General features: G+C 53.7%; 8 protein-coding genes across 8 annotated transcripts; 4 read left to right on the forward strand and 4 right to left on the reverse strand.

Annotated features, from left to right (window-relative positions):
• The first annotated feature begins 39 nt into the window (after nt 1-39).
• PV07_05187 (uncharacterized protein) lies at nt 40-3710 on the forward strand. The gene is made up of 3 exons (XM_016392066.1): nt 40-201; nt 264-318; nt 373-3710. The coding sequence occupies exons 1-3, from the start codon at nt 188-190 to the stop codon at nt 3481-3483; spliced, it is 3180 nt and encodes a 1059-aa protein (XP_016249585.1). The 5' UTR covers nt 40-187; the 3' UTR covers nt 3484-3710.
• Nucleotides 3711-3926: 216 nt separating this feature from the next.
• PV07_05188 (uncharacterized protein) lies at nt 3927-6278 on the forward strand. The gene has a single exon (XM_016392067.1). It carries the CDS (start codon nt 4115-4117, stop codon nt 5270-5272), a length of 1158 nt encoding a protein of 385 aa, XP_016249586.1. The 5' UTR covers nt 3927-4114; the 3' UTR covers nt 5273-6278.
• PV07_05189 (uncharacterized protein) lies at nt 5306-7122 on the reverse strand. Its single transcript, XM_016392068.1, has 4 exons — nt 6902-7122; nt 6398-6821; nt 5922-6248; nt 5306-5725 (listed from the first exon to the last, which is right to left on the reverse strand). The coding sequence occupies exons 1-4, from the start codon at nt 6935-6937 to the stop codon at nt 5583-5585; spliced, it is 930 nt and encodes a 309-aa protein (XP_016249587.1). The 5' UTR covers nt 6938-7122; the 3' UTR covers nt 5306-5582.
• A 759-nt stretch (nt 7123-7881) lies between these two features.
• PV07_05190 (uncharacterized protein) lies at nt 7882-8971 on the reverse strand (the record flags this gene model as incomplete). Its single annotated transcript, XM_016392069.1, has 1 exon — nt 7882-8971. The coding sequence occupies one exon, from the start codon at nt 8969-8971 to the stop codon at nt 8039-8041; it is 933 nt and encodes a 310-aa protein (XP_016249588.1). The 3' UTR covers nt 7882-8038.
• Nucleotides 8972-9433: 462 nt separating this feature from the next.
• On the reverse strand, nt 9434-10501 carry PV07_05191 (uncharacterized protein; the record flags this gene model as incomplete). Its single annotated transcript, XM_016392070.1, has 1 exon — nt 9434-10501. One exon carries the CDS (start codon nt 10499-10501, stop codon nt 9434-9436), a length of 1068 nt encoding a protein of 355 aa, XP_016249589.1.
• Nucleotides 10502-10712: 211 nt separating this feature from the next.
• PV07_05192 (uncharacterized protein) lies at nt 10713-11375 on the reverse strand (the record flags this gene model as incomplete). The annotated part of the gene is made up of 1 exon (XM_016392071.1): nt 10713-11375. One exon carries the CDS (start codon nt 11373-11375, stop codon nt 10713-10715), a length of 663 nt encoding a protein of 220 aa, XP_016249590.1.
• Nucleotides 11376-11526: 151 nt separating this feature from the next.
• PV07_05193 (uncharacterized protein) lies at nt 11527-14621 on the forward strand. The gene is made up of 3 exons (XM_016392072.1): nt 11527-11934; nt 11989-13764; nt 13819-14621. The coding sequence occupies exons 1-3, from the start codon at nt 11715-11717 to the stop codon at nt 14364-14366; spliced, it is 2544 nt and encodes an 847-aa protein (XP_016249591.1). The 5' UTR covers nt 11527-11714; the 3' UTR covers nt 14367-14621.
• A 215-nt stretch (nt 14622-14836) lies between these two features.
• PV07_05194 (uncharacterized protein) lies at nt 14837-16954 on the forward strand. The gene is made up of 2 exons (XM_016392073.1): nt 14837-14941; nt 15008-16954. Exon 2 carries the CDS (start codon nt 15201-15203, stop codon nt 16896-16898), a length of 1698 nt encoding a protein of 565 aa, XP_016249592.1. The 5' UTR covers nt 14837-14941; nt 15008-15200; the 3' UTR covers nt 16899-16954.
• The last annotated feature ends 279 nt before the right edge of the window (nt 16955-17233 follow it).

Consider the following 17233-nt stretch of genomic DNA (forward strand, 5'->3'; position numbering starts at 1 on the left):
TGACGCTCGCGCATGCAACTTTCTCACGTACTTTCTCTCGACTTCTCCGCCCTGGCGATTTTCCCATGGCTCCCTCCCCACACCATCGATGCTCATTCCCAAGTCAATTGTCGAGTCGCTCGAACGTTGTAGTAGATGACTACGGCTAGGTGGCAGGATGCGCTGTTGCAAGGCCTGAAATCGCGCCATGAAGTTCGCAAAGTACGTCCCTGGCCTGTACCGCAAGCACTCTTTCCTTAACCCGGAAAACTAACCGTGGGCAGGGAATTGGAGGAAGAAGCTGTGCCGGAATGGAAAGCCAAATACTTGAATTACAAGGCAGGTTGCTCTCGGCGCGGACACGTACGTTCGCTCAATGCTGACTGCTTGCAGCTGGGAAAGAAGAAGATCAAAGCCATCTCGAAGGCACTCAAGAACCTGCAGAAAACTCCCGGCACTGAACCTCGTTCTGCCACTCTTGACGCTTTCTCCGACCAACGCACCCCGTTCACGCACTATGACTTCAACCTTCACCGGCCTCCCACTGCAAGGTCGACCCAATCATTGCCGGAGATAGAAGAGGTCGCCCCAGACGAAGATGAAGAGCCGGGATACAGACCCCCGATACCTCAGCGCGAAAGCCATACCCTGTTCGCAGCGTCTCCGCCCATATACATTCCCGGGGCCCACGAGGAGAATGCAGAGACACCGCCAGAGAGTACGCCGCTCTATCCTGGTCAGTCGACGCGGGTGATGAACTATGGCTCCATTGTAGGCACACCTCCAGATGAGACACCAGGCATGATGGCTGCTCTTGAACTCCCAGACCCCGCATTGACGCCTGCGCGGTCGCGTCCGGCTGCAGAGATGGAACCGAAATCCCAGAACACGACCCTGCGACTTCCTCCGCCAGCCCAAGTGCCACCTGCGCCGGACCCGTATCATGTTGGTCAGACACATCACCCGCCCCTCGCTAGACACAGCTTTGCGGGAAGCCTGGCAAAGGCCATGTTCAAAGGCCGACAGGCCGTTAAAAGTCAGTCCATCCCCGGACCACCGTCTAGGATGAACTCCCTGTCGGCGTCGCAAAGATTCCGCAAGATGTTCGCTCCTCGCGATCTAACCGAGGCCACCGTGAACGACATGCAGCTCTCGGCGTATCAAGAGCTCGATGAGAAGCAGGCCGACTTCTTCACATTCTTGGACAAGGAACTGATGAAGATCGAGGAGTTCTACAAGACAAAGGAAGACGAGGCCACCGAACGTCTACAGGTGCTTCGGGCGCAACTCCACGAGATGAGAGATAGAAGGATAGCGGAAATCTTGACCGCGAAGCGTTTACCGGGTGGCGCCCAACAGCCGCATCTAGACGATATACGACAGAAATCTGCCGGTGCTCTCAAGGAGAATGTCAAGCCCAATGGAAGTGGCAGCCACCTACTTCCGAAACCAATAGGAGATGTCATGGGACGCCGCTCTACAATTGGTAAAACCAGTCAAGCCATGGCACAAATGAGTTCCCCTCCCGGGCCCCAAGCACAAAAGAGGATCAACGAGGCAAAGAAAGATTACGTGCGCCGCGACCACGGTAGCGAAATCAAGTATCCGGTCGCGAAGAAAAGGCTGAAGCTCGCGTTGCAGGAATTCTACCGTGGACTGGAATTGCTCAAATCTTATGCCCTCTTGAACAAAACGGGCTTCCGTAAGATCAACAAAAAGTACGACAAGGCGGTCCAAGCAAGGCCTCCTCTGCGATATATGACCGAAAAGGTCAACAACGCCTATTTCGTCACGAGCGACGTCGTTGACAATCACCTGATCGCTATCGAAGATCTATACGCTCGGTACTTTGAGCGCGGGAACCACAAGGTCGCCGTTAAGAAACTGCGATCCAAGGTCGGCACGGGAGATCAATCGGCAGTGGCTTTCCGCAATGGCCTTTATGTGGCAGCCGGCTGCTGTTTTGGAGTGGCCGGTCTTGTCGACGCCGCGTTTCGACTGAATGTTCCGAGGATGAAGGTGCAGACGAGTTACCTCCTGCAGTTGTATGCTGGATACTTTCTCATTGTTATTCTATTCTTGATGTTTGTTCTGGACTGCAGGATGTGGAACAAAAACCACATCAACTACGTCTTCATTTTCGAGTACGACACCAGACACGTGCTGGACTGGCGACAACTGGCGGAATTGCCCTGCTTTTTCCTCTTCCTGAATGGTCTATTCATCTACCTCAACTTCCGGCAGAACTCTTATGACTGGTTCTACATCTATTGGCCGCTGATCCTAGTCATCCTGACCGTGGTCATCATCTTCTTACCCTTTCCCATTTTATATCCACACGCAAGGAAATGGTGGGCCGTCACAAACCTGAGGCTTGCCTGCGCACCATTCTACCCAGTCGAGTTCCGAGACTTCTACCTGGGCGATATGTACTGTTCACAAACCTACGCCATGGGGCAGATAGAACTCTTTTTCTGTCTCTACGTCAACGATTGGAACAACCCTCCACAATGCAACTCCAATCACTCACGCTTACTGGGTTTCTTCGCCGCTCTTCCTGCGGTTTGGCGAGCACTGCAATGTCTGCGTCGTTACTATGACTCCCGGAACTGGTTCCCTCATCTCGCCAATTGTCTCAAATACTGCGGCAACATCGCTTATTACGCTACGCTGTCCATCTACCGGATCGACATGACTCACACAAATTGGGCCATCTTTGTCACATTCGCGCTCGTGAATGGAGTATATTGCTCCTTCTGGGATGTGTTCATGGACTGGAGCTTGGGCGATTTTTTCGTTCAGAAGTACCCTTTTCTCCGGGAGCGGCTCGCCTACAAGCAAGTCTGGATCTATTACTGTGCGATAGTGGCAGATGTATTGCTTCGACAGCAGTGGGTGTTTTATGCGATCTTTACATCCGACGTACAGCATTCCGCGTTTATGTCCTTCTTCGTCAGTCTGGCCGAGGTCATCCGAAGGGGTATGTGGTCCCTTTTCCGGGTCGAAAACGAACATTGCAACAATGTCGGGAAATTCCGTGCTTCCCGAGATATTCCTTTACCCTACGACATACCGGACTCACGTATGGTGTCTCCTGTTCAGAAGCGCCAGACGCCAACCACTCCACCTCCCACAGAACCCGAAGAACATGTTGCCACTGGCGTGGACCTAGAGAGCCTACCCTCGCTAGATGCGTCGCTTCGTCAACGACGCCCTCCTGCCACGCCGCGGACCCCCGCCATGCGGGCCCTGCAACGTGTGGGAACCATCATTGGAACTGCCCACGCGCAAGACTTCGAGAGACGCAGAAAGCCGCCGGAAGATGAGAACGTTGGACCTGACGATGAGGGAGATGGAGGTCGCAGCAGCGATGAAGACGACGAGGCGGAGGCAAGCGGAGGAGAAGAGGAGATGGCGGAATTGGAGAGACAAAGGGCGCAACAGACCACGGAACTTGCGGAGGCGAATCGTTTCGTGGGCGATGGGCTGAGGCGTGCTCGATAGAATCGACGGTACTCTACTGTTTACAGCACGGGGGTCAAATGGGAATTTGTGGTTGGACAGGTACAAGGTGATGGATCGCGATGTAAACTGAGATACGAGTCGTCAGATTCGGTGCTTGAGATGGCTCAATGGCTTAAAAAGAGGAAGAGTCTTGGGAAAGGGATTGATATAAGGCATAGCTGCTACGTGAAGCCGAATCCAACCGGTTGACAGGCTCTCATTTCGACCTCAGCCTTGATCTAGTGACTGTGCCTGGTGATTTTCAATCTCTACCATCATGTGCCCGTAGACTCCTCTTCATGTCAATCTTGGGGGGTAATAGGGACCGTGGCTGTCGCGCGAGGCTGATCCGCTTACATAACGCCAACTCCTTTTCGCTCTGCTCACATCCCGTCGATTGCGTGCTTCAATCATTCCACCCGGCGTATGATTTTGCATGCATCCATCACCCTCCCCTCCTTGCATGTCGTGGCTATGACACTGATAAAGTCACCTTCAAAGTCGAGAATCGCTCCCCTTCTCTCTTGATCAACGGTAGGATCCGCGGTGGGAAAAGACATACCCTCTTCAGTCTTCCCATATCCGATATTGACATATCGTGAACACAATCTTGACGGCAGTTTCGCCAGCGATGTCCATCCCAACTATTGATCTCCGCATGGCCGACGACGGCGACCCGACGACACGGGCTCAGCTCCTCCACGACCTCCGCCACGCGCTGTTCGAAGTCGGCTTCCTGTACCTCTCCAACCACGGCATCCGGGAGTCCACTGTCCAGGACCTGGTGGAGGCGCTGCCCCGTCTCTTCGCCCTCCCGGACCACGTCAAGGAGTCCGTCGCCCTCGTCAACTCGCCGCATTTCCTGGGCTACAGCAAATTCGGGTCCGAGATCACGGCGCGCGTCCGGGACCAGCGCGAGCAGTTCGAGTTCGCCAACGAGTTGCCCGACAGGTATGGTCTGGCTGTTTCCCAGCTGGGGGCGAGTGTGTCATCATCATCATCACCACCACCCCCGGCCTTGCCGCTGTATACTCGACTCCAGGGCCCGAATCAGTGGTTCGGTCAATCGGAGGAGGCCGCGGTGCCCCGGTTCCGCGAGATCGTCGAGGCGTACGTGGCGGCGCTGCAGGATCTCGCGATGCGGTTCCTCGAGCTGGTCACCGAGGCTCTCGACCTGCCTGCGCACAGCCTCGAGCGGTTCACGGGGCCGCAAGACCGGATCAAACTCGTGCACTACCGACCAAGTCCTACTACGCCGTCGTCCTCTTCCCCGGCAGACCCTCCCTCTTCTACACAGGGCGTGGGCCCCCACAAGGACAGTTCCGGATGGATGACGTTCCTGCTGCAGGCGTCGGACCCGTCGATCCCGGGCCTGCAGGTGCTGTCCAAGGACGGGCTGTGGCTGGACGCACCGCCCGTGCCCGGCACGCTGGTGGTGAACATGGGCCAGGCCTTCGAGGCGGCCACCAACGGCATCTGCAAGGCCACCACGCACCGCGTGCTGCTCCCGCCGGGCGACTACGACCGCTACAGCGTGCCCTTCTTCCAGGGCGTGCGGCCCGACCTGACCAAGCCGGACCTCCGGTCTCTCTGGGACCACTTCGCCGCCGCCGAGAGGTGGACGACCGGTCGAGAGTCAGCGGAGGGCCGGGGCATCGACAGCCCCTTCCTCAGAGGCCGGTATGATACCTGGGGCGAGGCGCAGCTCAGGACCAAGATACGGAGTCACAGGGATGTAGGCGCGAGGTGGTACACGGATGTGTTTGACAAGTACGTCAATGATGATTGAACGTTAAGTTTAGTCATTGGGACCGAAAGTGACCTGAAACTCGAAGTGATGGCATTTATTGCGGTGGAGCTGCGTGAGTGGCGAGCTATCTTGTTTGTCTGATTCTTTAGCGTCCTCTTCCAAACCTGGTTGGATCAATCAAGGGAGATGAGGACGAAATCTATCATGACAAGGTGGGAGGACGAGTGAGCCTGATCTTCCACTTCTCCACTTCTCGCCCTTCCATCCTCTTTCCCGTTCATCCCTCTAGTCTAGCTAGAAGACACCCAGCTGGCCCCGTAACCACGTCTCTGGGTTTTGGTCCATCTGCTCACGCGACCAGCGTCCTGAGCTCCTCTTTCAGGTCCTCCAGGGTCTTCTGATAGCCGGACCCGGGTTCGATCAAGCGTTCGAAGTCGGCGTTGTAGCGGTTGTGCTCTTCGAAGATGCCGTAGGTTCCTAGCATATTGTACGCTTTACCGGCGGCGTAAGTTACAAGTGCCCTAAATGTTTTGCGAGAAGCCAGAGGAGAGAGAAAATGGGGGGGTTGAATCAAGGAGAAAAGCAAGGGAAAAGAAAAGTTCAGCTAGGAATGAAGGTGTTCGAAACGTTGGACGATCCATTTTCGTCGCCGCTTGCTCGGGCAGGTTGCGTGGAGGGTCACACTCACCAGGAGTCAACAGGCGCACTTCGACCCCTTCCTTCGAATCCTCATCCCACATCCTCTTCGCGGTGGCCAGGAACTCGTCCAGGTCGACCCTTTGGATCTCCCAGCCCGGCTTGACCTCCTCGAGGATCGGGATCAGCTGGTTCATGCTCACGGTGTGGTCGGCGACGTAGACGGGCCGGTTGGCGTACTTGTCGGGCTGGCGGAACACGTCGCAGACGGCCTGTGCGGCGGTGGAGACGCGGCACATACTGTTGCGCTGGTCGCCGCTGCCGTAGACCACGAGGGTGTTTGTGCGCGGGTTGATCCAGTAGTAACCCAGCGGGATGGCTGTGGAAAGCCAGACGAGGCGGGAAAAACAGTGTCAGTTCTCTCAGCACGCAACAGAAACGGATTTCATCCCCAACCCTTTCTCTTCTCCTCCTTGGACAGAGAGAGATCACAGCTGAAGGGGAAAAAAGGGGCGTGGCAATACTCACCCCAGTCATACCAACCTCCCGTGATAATGGCGCTCCAGTTCACCTTTGTGCCCTTCAGTTTCTCCTCCAGCACCTTCTGCGCCTCCACCTTGGGCACATACAGCGGCAGCTCGCTGATGTGCTCATTGAACGTGTCGCCCGCAAAATCCGGCGTGATGATGTGCTTGACCGTGCCCGCGGCGACGCAGGCTTCCACGATGGTGGACTGCAGGTGCAGGGCGTTGGGGGGAATGGCTTCCACCACGGCATCCTGGCCCGTGAAGAGTGCCGTGAGGGCTGAGAGGGAGCTGTAGTCTTCGATGACGGCGGAGATGATGTTCGTCTCGTCGGGGAACTTCTTCCCCGGGGTGCGCGAGGCCGCCGTCACGGTGAACCCGGCTTCAGCGAGTGCGGTGCTGATGGGCTTCCCGACGTTGCCTGTCGCCTAGATGGGTGTGGACCGTGTTAGTCACGATGGAGATTCTCTCGTGTCTTTTTCTCTCTCGAAGCAGGGTGGTTTCGTACCCCGAGGACAACGACCTTCTTGATAGGATCGGACATGTTCTCTCAGACCAGTATCACCGATGGAGGATGTCCACCCTCAAGCTGATGGTATAGAATCGCGTGCAGAGATTGTTACTTCCTGGCTCTAGAGCTGGCACTGGCACCACCCTTTGACACATGTCGATCGAGGAACGGGTCCTTTTATCAACGCCGCAATATATAGGCCTCTCCTTGGGGCAGTCTCCATCCTTTCTGCACGAGAAGAAGTAGCGTTTGTTGACGTGTCCAGCTCCTCCTCATTGGCAGCAGCCCTAGGGCGGAAAATGGAGACTTACCGGTCATCGCTATCGCGGATTCGATGTTAGCGTTTCATGACATGATGGCGACAGCGCCGCGCATTTTGTCCATGAGGAAGGCGCTAGATCGCGGTCGAACAGTAATGGTCTTAGTGTTGAGATATGCGAGGCCCGGTTAGAAATAGAGGTGAGATGTACGTGCGCAGAAGGCGAGGGAGCGAAGACAGAACTCAGCGACTTCTCTTGCTTGATGCCGAATCGGGTTTGTGCAGCTGCATATTCAACCCCGGTTTATGTCAGCATTGACCGGGCATGCATTGATTGTCGACTAGAGCGGATTATCGCTTGAACTCCTTCGTGTCAAGGACGAACTTTCGAGGACTGGGATCCCTGCAAGCCGCTGACCAAGCTGGGACTCTTGTGTAGAGATGTACAGGGTACATATAGGTGGAAAACAGGAGCACGGGCTGGCAATCTCGCCCAAAGTGGTCCCGCGAGAAGGCTGTGCCGGGAAAGGGGCTGGACGAAACATCGGACGAGGGAGAGAGAGAGAAGCAATAGATATCCTCATGGCATTTGGTAATCGTGCTCATATCCAGTCCTATCTTCTTCGTGTCATGCATGGAGATCTCTTCAGAGGAGGACACATCATCATATCATGTCCATGCCAAAACGACCACGGCTCTCATATCTCGACTGTCCCAAGTCTGGTTGGCAACCCCCTTTTCCAAATGCAACGGATAGATAAACTCGATCAAAATCTTTCCCCTTTGAGTCGGACCATGCATGCATGACCATTCCCACCCTCAAGAAGGCTGCTGGTTGTCCTGTCTCCGTGGTGGCATAGTCTGTCTGTCGTTTGCTAGCAAGCCCGATCACGCCGCCCTTTCTTCATATCTTGCATCATCAATGCTCGCAACCCGTCGTCCATAGGTAGACGGGCGATCCCAACCTTCTTCGGAATCCAACCAAGCAAATCTCCCCCTTCCTCTTGCTTTCCTGCCTTGCGACACCCCGCTGGGGATCTGGAACGGTGGTCGCGGTCAGATCTTCCCGGCAATTCCACGTGAGAGAAGCGCATGGCCCTGCGTCCTCGTGGTTCGGCGCGATCATGAGGGCGGCGATGGGCATGATTTGCAGCGGAGACGAACCCTCCGGCTACCATCGTGTCCTCGCCCGCAAACGGTGCCCCTTTGACATGTTTCGGTCGATAGATCTTGAGGGACTCGGCAGTTTCCGTGCTTGAGAATTTGGATGCCACGGCGCGAAAATTGACTGGGATGAATGTGCTCGATTCCACAAAGACCTGTCTGGCGCCGTGCAGTTCCTCCGTCAGCGTCGCTTCGAGGGGAGGCAGATGCACGTTCGGGCCCTTGACGTTCGCCGCCTCGATGCCAGCATTTCCTTCCTCCGTCCATTCCTGGCTCGCGGTGCCGGCTTGAACCACCTCTTGGATCCCGCAAACCACCTCCGTCAAGGCCTTCAACTCGGTCTTGACTTGCTGCGCAGTCTCGATCAACGTGGTCGCGTTCTCCAAGATGCCCTTGTGTCTATATCCGACTTGATTCTTCTGGCCATCGACAAGCGCATCTCCCTCACAACTGTGCTTCGACCTCTTCTCCCACGCCGCCTTTCTCAGACCGGCAATTCGACTCTCGATGTCGTAGACCTTGAAGTCGAGGATCTTGGCGGCAAAGTGAATGTCGCTGCTGAGACGCTGGACGATTTCGGATTGAGCTTGTAAGAAGTCCGCCTCGAGGAGAAGGAGGTCTGGGCGAGACATAGCTGGTGCCATGGTGAGATGTGCATGCAAAGCGACGAGAAAATCAAAAGGGAGAATGAGGAGATGAACAAGGGAAACGGAAAAGGGCAAAGGCGATCTCAAAGACGTCAAATAACAGAAAAGAGAACTTGCATGAAGAAGGAAATGATTCAAGAGTGAGAGAAGTTTGGATTCGGTCTTTCTCGCAAGCCAACACATAAGTGACATTCTCTCCAAATATTCACTTCCGTTCAGTCCGAGTGAAGACAGCGGCGACACATCTCTCATCTTCTGAGCAGCCCCTTCTGCCCTGGTTGAATAGTTCTCGGAAGTTCGATTACAGCGGCGTTTTGAGACAAACTTGAGCTCAAAATCTAAAGCCGATGGCATCACCAATCAGGCAGTATTCCCTGAGCCTTTCCATTAAGATAGAGATTCGTTCCAGAAGAACCCCGCTTCCAGCTGCTCATTATCGACATGTTTCTTGTTCGTTCTCTATCTGGGGAGGACTTTCTTTGCGACTTTGTTCTTGCCTCCATCCATGGTCATATTCTTTTGATGATGTTCTCCTTGGAACGAACGACCCGTCTTCATGTCTGCCGAAGCCGAATGAGGCAGCGTGAGGCTGCTCGAGGTGGAGGACGAAAGAGATTGGATGCTGTTGGTTGAGCATCGACCAGAATAGTTCTTAGTAGTTGGTTCGGTTTCGTTGACGGCCGTGTGAGAGCCCGTAGATGCGACTGATTCTGTCTCTTCAACAGATGATCCGGTCGCCTCGGAATCGGCATTTTCGTCGTCGGAATCGTCGTCACTTGCCGACTCCGTTCCTTCATCTGAGCTCTCTTCCACGTGTATTGTGGCCCCAGCTCTGGTTTTTCCATTTGTTTCAGCATTGTTGTCCGATTCGTCTTCGTCGTCTTCGTCCGAGGAGGAAGCCTCGTCATCCGACACCATATTGTCAACGACATTGTTGGATCCTTCCGAGTCCGCATCTGCGACACTCTCATCTTCCTCTTGAAAGGCGGACAACTTTCGTTTCTGACCTCGGTTGGTTGCCAACTCCGGTTCCGACTGGTTTTGAGCTTGTCCTACGGAAGACTGTGTATCCAAAGTACTTGGTGGACTTTCGGGCTCGGGCGCGGCTGATCTCTGTACTCGTTCCGACGCAATGAGAAAGTGCTGGTATACATCTTCAAGGAACGCCTCCATCTCTTCCATAGTCACCATACCGTCCTCCGAGCGTGTTCTGATGTCATTGAAACGTGCTTCTTTTCGGGGAGCGGAAACGTAAACCGCGTACATGTGCTTGTAAACGCAGAGTGACCTCTCAAACATGGTCTGTATTGCGTCGCGGTCTTGCTCTGCGATTTCCTGAAGCCCTTCGGCGGTTGCGGTCAGGCAGTCGGCTCGATCGTTGAGAAAGTCGATCTGTTCTTGGAGCTCTTTGGCCTGTTCCCGCAGACCTGAAGCCTGCAGGATAAGTTCGTCTACTTGTTCGAAGGCTTGCTGCGGAGTGGTAGATAGAATCATACGCGTCATAAACCGTGGGAGTGCCGGATCCATGGCCGTTGTATGAAGACGAATGTGCTTTGAGATTTCATTTGGAGAGAGTCGAGTCGGATGAATTGAACAGCGCGACGGCCGGGTGATTGATGTGTGTTTGTTGACACAGTGTCAACAAACTGCCGCACCTGCTACCTGTCTCACCTTTCCGGCGGACTGGCCTTGCTCGACACTGTAGGCTGCAGAGCCTATGTGTAAATGCCTATCCGGATCATTTTGTCGGCGTCCAAAGTTCTGGTACTGCTAGATTGTTCTTCTTGTACTCGGCCATTTGAGCTTCAAGCTCTGCCAAATTCCCAGAGAAAGGATCCTTGACCGGCTCTCGTCGGACCTCCCAGACATCTTCACTGCTGGGTCCAGTCTTCCATTTTACAGCTTTCTTCCGATAATGCTCCTGTATGGCTCTCTCACGATCCTCCTTTTTCCAGTTCCGTGTCTTCATGCAAAGCCAAAAGTCATCCCAGTGGTTTGAGCACGACCGAAAGGAACCATAGCGATAGACGTTGACAAATTGGCCTCCAAAGCTCTGGCAGAACATGGCATAATCGAAGGCAGATCTGCAAGATATCTCGGCAGGGTAGAGTGAGTCGGGAGAGATGTCTGTTTGACCGATTGCTTGCTGCGACGGTGCTGCAGGTGGCTTGGATTTGGTTCTCTGAGCTTGTTCCACATCTGCTTGTGCCTGAAGCTCCTTCAGGAACTCCATCAATTCCTGCTCACTCTGCTCATCCCGGGTCAGGGTGCGCTTGACGGGTTCAGGAACGGGAACAGCAGAGACAGTGGTGGGCTCGTCCTGGGTACGGGGAGTGGACTCAGCATCTCCTCTGCCACCATCACTGCTCGAGGCAGGCTTCTGCTTCCACCACCAGCTCATCCTGGCTCGATTGGCTCTCGTTGGAAAGATGAACAACGCGGGTAGATCAGTCGTGTCGGAGGAGCAAAAATAATTGCTAGTCCAAGCCACGAATTGACCAGTAGCCACAGATCAGCCACAAATTTACTTTTCCGACGTCATTGCCCCATCCGCAACGATGATGCTGGCTTGATCAAGCTGCGCCCATGGTAATAGGAGCCGATTAAAGATACTTTGACGAGGAGATCTTGCGCATTGATAAGGAAAAGGGGATTATGTTTCGAGCTATGCTATATGTCCATGGCAAGATGAGGAGATAGACCACAAAGTTCTCTGAACGATGCTTGGGCCATCGGCAGCATGATTCCCTTGAGGATTGCACGAAGCTGTTGCGGGAGACCTACAGGTCTCCTAACGAACCACTGGAGGCAAAAGCAGGCTTCCACTTTCAAGATTCCTTCTTCGACGACTAGACTCTCCGTGGTGCCCTCAGGAAAGAGGTGGACTTCTACTGAAGCTGGCGATAATGAGTCAGGCCACATTCTGACCCAGAAAAATGAAGGGATCTTGTTTTTCGACAGTGAGCGCCACCTATCGATATCTCTCTCTACGCAATCTACTAACCTCAAGGCAGATGTCTTTCCCTTGAAACTTCAATGGCTCAATCGCATCCCCTACTTAAACCCTGACAAGTTGCTGGCGACATCCCTCAGCAAGGTGAACCAACCCAATCTTGCGCTGGCCGACACCTCCAGTATCATCAAGCGAGCACTTCCTGAAAACCTACCCCTCCATGTCAAAACCATTTTACCGAGACTGCGCGAAGGCGGAGCTTTTGTCAAGTTCTCCCACGAAGAAGGAATCACTGCCACAGAGCTGGAAAGCACGCTGAAACAATATCTGGAGGAAAAGCCCATTACACCATGGTTCAATCCTTTTCGGAGGGTTCGGGCCTTCTTGGTGCAAGGGAAGCCGTGGATCGAAGATCTGTATCGCGTCCCTACTCCCAGGATCAAGGTTGAATTCTTGCCCACTGCTCCTGAGAACTCTGCGGCCGAATTGACCCAAGAGACGCTTTATTCGTTGTTCCGCCGGTATGGAAAGCTCACAGAGATCCTATCGCAACCATCCGACTCAAAGGTCGTCCCGAGATACGCCTATGTCGACTACACGCGGGTTAGATTCGCAACCATGGCCAAGAATTGTATGCATGGTTACGTCGTCCCGGCCGCAGATGGCGGAGGAAAGACTGGGACGCTCCTCAAATTGAGTTATGAGTCCAAACGCAAAACCTACTGGATATGGGACTGGATGACGAACCACCCCAGGATTGTTATCCCCTTGATAGTAGCTCTATTAACAGCAGCTTCCGTCGCCGTGTTCGACCCCATCCGAACTTTCTTCATCAGGATGCACATCACGCACGGCCTTCACCTGGAAGACAATCGAATCTTCAAGTGGGTCAGAAGCCAGCTTCTGCGAGGCTACGACATCATCAGATTCCGGAAACAGAATCGTGACGAGGACAGCCTGAGGATTGTCTGGGAGGATCGCCAAGATGCCATCAACCAGTTGAAAACGTGGTTGATCGAGACTGCAGACACATTCATAGTGGTGCAAGGACCGCGCGGCGCTGGAAAGAAGGAACTGGTCGTCGACCAAGCCTTGAAAGATCGACCCCACAAACTCGTGATTGATTGCAAGAAGATTCAGGAAGCTCGCGGAGACAGCAACACCATTGCTGCGGCGGCGGCCGAAGTAGGCTATCGTCCAGTGTTTTCGTGGATGAACAGCATCAGCAGCATGGTCGATCTTGCGGCAACAGCCACCATTGGCACGAAGGCAGGGTTCTCCGAGACATTGGACAACCAATTGGCCAAGATTTGGGGCAACACAACGACTGCATTGAAGCAGATTGCATTAGCGCCGCGCAAAAAGGATGACAAAGACGCGCAAATGGCGGATGACGAGTGGCTGGAAGCTCATCCAGAGTATCGGCCAGTGGTGGTGATTGACAACTTCTTGCACAAAAACAATGAGGGTTCCGCGAGTATGGTCTATGACAAACTGGGAGAATGGGCTGCTGTTCTGACGACGCAGAACATTGCCCATGTCATTTTCCTGACTACAGACGTGTCCTTCTCCAAGTCACTCAGCAAAGCATTGCCCGACCGAGTTTTCCGGCAAATTACATTGAGTGACTGTACTCCCGAAGTGGCAAAGAAGCTTGTAATCAAGCACCTTGACGCTGACATCGCAGAAGACGGTGCATCGGCCGAGGGGAAGATTAGTCCGTCCCAAATGAGAAGTGATCTTGACGAGCTGGACGGAGTGATCCAGGTGCTTGGAGGTCGACTGACCGACCTCGAGTTCCTGGCGCGGAGGATCAAGACAGGCGAATCCCCCGGAAGTACGTGACTGACCTCCGTTCCATTTTCGATGATTACTGACAGGTGGAAAACAGAAGCAGTACGCCAGATCATTGAGCAGTCCGCATCGGAGATCCTCAAAATGTATCTTCTTGACGTCGATGTTTCGAGCCGCAAATGGACGCCTCAGCAAGCATGGCTATTGATCAAGGAGCTTGCGGCAAATGAAACACTCCGATACAATGAGTTGCTTCTGAACGATCTGTTCAAAGATGGCGAAACCGTGCTCCAAGCTCTCGAGCAGGCAGAATTGATTACGATCGCATCTAAGAATGGACGGCCCTACAGCATCAAGCCTGGGAAACCGGTGTACCAATCCGCGTTCGAGTATCTGACCGAGGACGACGTGCTCCGAGCGAGGCTGGATTTGGCAATTATGACCCAACTGATCAGCCTGGAGAACAAGAACGTGGAGAAATACGAGGCGGAGTTGAAGACGCTGGGCGAGCTGCCTGGCATGCCCAGCGAGTTGAAGCCCCGGATCAAATGGTGTCTGGGCAAGGCGATGGCCAGCCAGGAGAAGATCATGAAGTACGAGGCACAGAGCGGGAAGTTGAAGAAGGTGCTTGCCGAGCAGTTTTGATTCATTCCAGGCGTCTCTGCCACTACTCCCCTCAATTAGCATTGTTCGATAGCCTTTGTCGAGCGAGTGAAACTTGTATATACTCTATATACCCCGAACTGTGCTTTATCCCTAGCATTTTCGTTCAGGAAAGGGAGCGAGGCCGCTTTAATCGGGCACGTGACGAAGCCATCGAGGAGGCCCGGCCCAGGAGAGCGTCGTCGGAGCCAGTTCGGGCTCAGGAGCCCTCTATCTTGAATCACACTACAGATCATCTCGAAACCTGCGTACCTCGCGGACACTACTCCAAGTCGAAGCCAAGGATATCAGTGGATCACGCTCGCCCGGATCTGCAATCGTAGAACCACCTCAACAATGAATCACCCGTTCGTCTGGTATTGCCAACACCGTATGACTCTTCGCAGAAGTCCGGTATTAAATCAGAATGATTCACGGATCATTCCCACGCGCGTGCTTCTGAGCTTGATTCAGAAAAACCCCGCGCCTTAAGGAAACTCTGTAGGGACGTCGGTCCCCGCCTCCAGAATCATAACACCTCAGGTGATGGCTATGCATGCTCAGCTCCCAAGTCCAAGGTGATCTTCAGGAGGCCACAAAAGCACGCTCGAGTTATTCTACTAATCCTGAGAGAGTACAAGTAGTCACTTTTGCCCGAGAAGTACGAGATGGCGAGGAGCCGATCAGGAGAGGGCAAAACAGAACGAGTCTTCAGTTCAGTAGTGTTGTGAACACAATTCTATAAATGTATGTTGTCCTCCCTGTTAGTTAGAGCTTCTAAATCTCTCCTCAAGTCTACAAACCAGCGAAGGTTTTATACAAATTAGGAGAGACCAGATGAATGAGGGAGCCCTGCCACTATTCAGTACTCCGGAAGCAGCAAGCGGTATGCACGCCCAGCAAGCCAAAACTAAAATGCGTGGGGTTCCAACAGAAGACCAGATCACCAGGCCTACCGTCGTGGAGCTTAAGCCTGAAGATGGATACTGTGGCCTCGCTCAATTCGACTCTGAAGGTGTCAAGCTTATAGCTCAGCTTGAGCAGGTCCAACCCACAGAATACGGCCATGAAGACATTTACTTAGTCCAGTTCAAAGTGGATTTGATGAGTTCTGTTGCGCAGCGGAAGAGGATACAGGCAGCAGATTTCGATATCAAGATCTCACCGCTCCCCGAGCACGGTGAACAAACTCCACAAGAACAAAAGCCAACGACGCCGGATCAGGACCCTCAGATTGTGGTCGTTTCACCCGAAATCCAGCTTTGGAACGTGTCCGAGCGAGAAATCAGTGTCGAGGCGCGGAAGAGCTTGTTACTGTCCGCGAATGCCACCACTTTTGCAGGAGCGAGTATTGGGGCGGAAAACACTGCTCGAGAGCTCACTAAATTTGACGGTGTCGTTACCATCCATGGGGTAATCAAGAACGGTAAAGACACGGCGTGCTGGCGCATTCGAGAAGACTCTGCTTCCAAGAGCGGCGTGCCGCAGAGCCTCAGGCTCGTCGCAGGGGTGAGAGCGAAGGCCGGTTTCCAGATCCAAGTGCTGCGGCTCGAAGCTCATGTCCGGGAGAGAAAACGTTTCTGGAAACTGCGCATCCTGTCAGCGCGGTCCACCGCCATCGTGCAAATTAACCCCTTGGATAAACTTCTCGCGCAAATCCTCCATGCCACCACCGAAAGAGCTAAACAACTGCTCGCAAAGACAACGTCGGTTGCCACTCAAGCCCGCTCTGCCTTGAAGGAGTTGCATGAGAAAGCCGACAGCACAATTAAAGAACTCGAGGCGAACGATCTCGCAAACCATGGGCAACATGTTGAAGGTGCCCTGCGGCTTGTGGAGGATATTGCGAATGCCTGCCAAGGGTGGCGCAACCCACTCAATGATGGGCGGCTCAAGAAAGATGAAGTGGTTTTTGACGCCCTGACAAAGCGAATCATCGAAGCAGAGAGACATCAGGAGAACGAAGAGGCCCAGAGAAATCAAGGGTCTCGAGAGAAGACAAGAGAACAGCTTCAAGACGAGAAAATCAGCGAGCAGTTGGCATCCACCAAGGAGGACTTGCGACGAATCAAACGGCAAGTCCATTTAACTGAGCTCAAAGGCACGTTAGAGAAACTGAACCGAATGATCGCCAACGAGAACACTGAGCAAGCTGAAATCAAATCCGCCATGAGGGACGCGGAAGAACTAGCCTCTAGGCTAGATACTGAGCCCGATATTTCATATCAAAGGACGCGACAACACTACCGACACTTGATCGAAGGTGATGGTGAATCTTCCTCCGAGTCGGGATCCGCCTCTTCTTCCGACTCCGATTCTAGTTCCGACCTAGGTGCTGATTCCGACACTGACTACGACAATGTGAATGCGCATCATCATCTTCATGAGCATTATCGTCGTCGTCGCCATGGCCGGCGAAACTCACCTTTGGTGGTGCCACAGACGAGCACCGTGATCAGCACGAGGAGAAGGATCAAACCGGAGGAGCTAAGGTCATTCTCGGCGGTCGGAGGCTATTCTATCAAGGTGTTGTAATTTTGCATATGATGGTCATGTTTGTTCGGAAATTGAGTACACGAATCTCAATGAGTCTTGAATACGTAAAGTCGTTGCCAGGAAATCCGCCTGCGGTTTTGACTCCAGTCTCACACAAAGCCCCCTTTGCTTACAACCAGCCTTGTGGTAACTTTGCCAGATAAGCATCTCTGATAGTCCGTTTCGAGCCCTGGCGAAAGGTGGGATCCATACGAGGATGCCCTACGACCTGCTGGATAGGGTCGACTAGACCCCCCCGTTCGACGAGCGACATGAAGGTTTTCAGAGGCGGGGATGAGCTGATATCCGGAAATCTTGGGAAGGGGTTAATGCGT

Source organism: Cladophialophora immunda (assembly GCF_000835495.1).
Source record: "Cladophialophora immunda strain CBS 83496 unplaced genomic scaffold supercont1.3, whole genome shotgun sequence".
Taxonomy (NCBI): Eukaryota; Fungi; Ascomycota; class Eurotiomycetes; order Chaetothyriales; family Herpotrichiellaceae; genus Cladophialophora; species Cladophialophora immunda.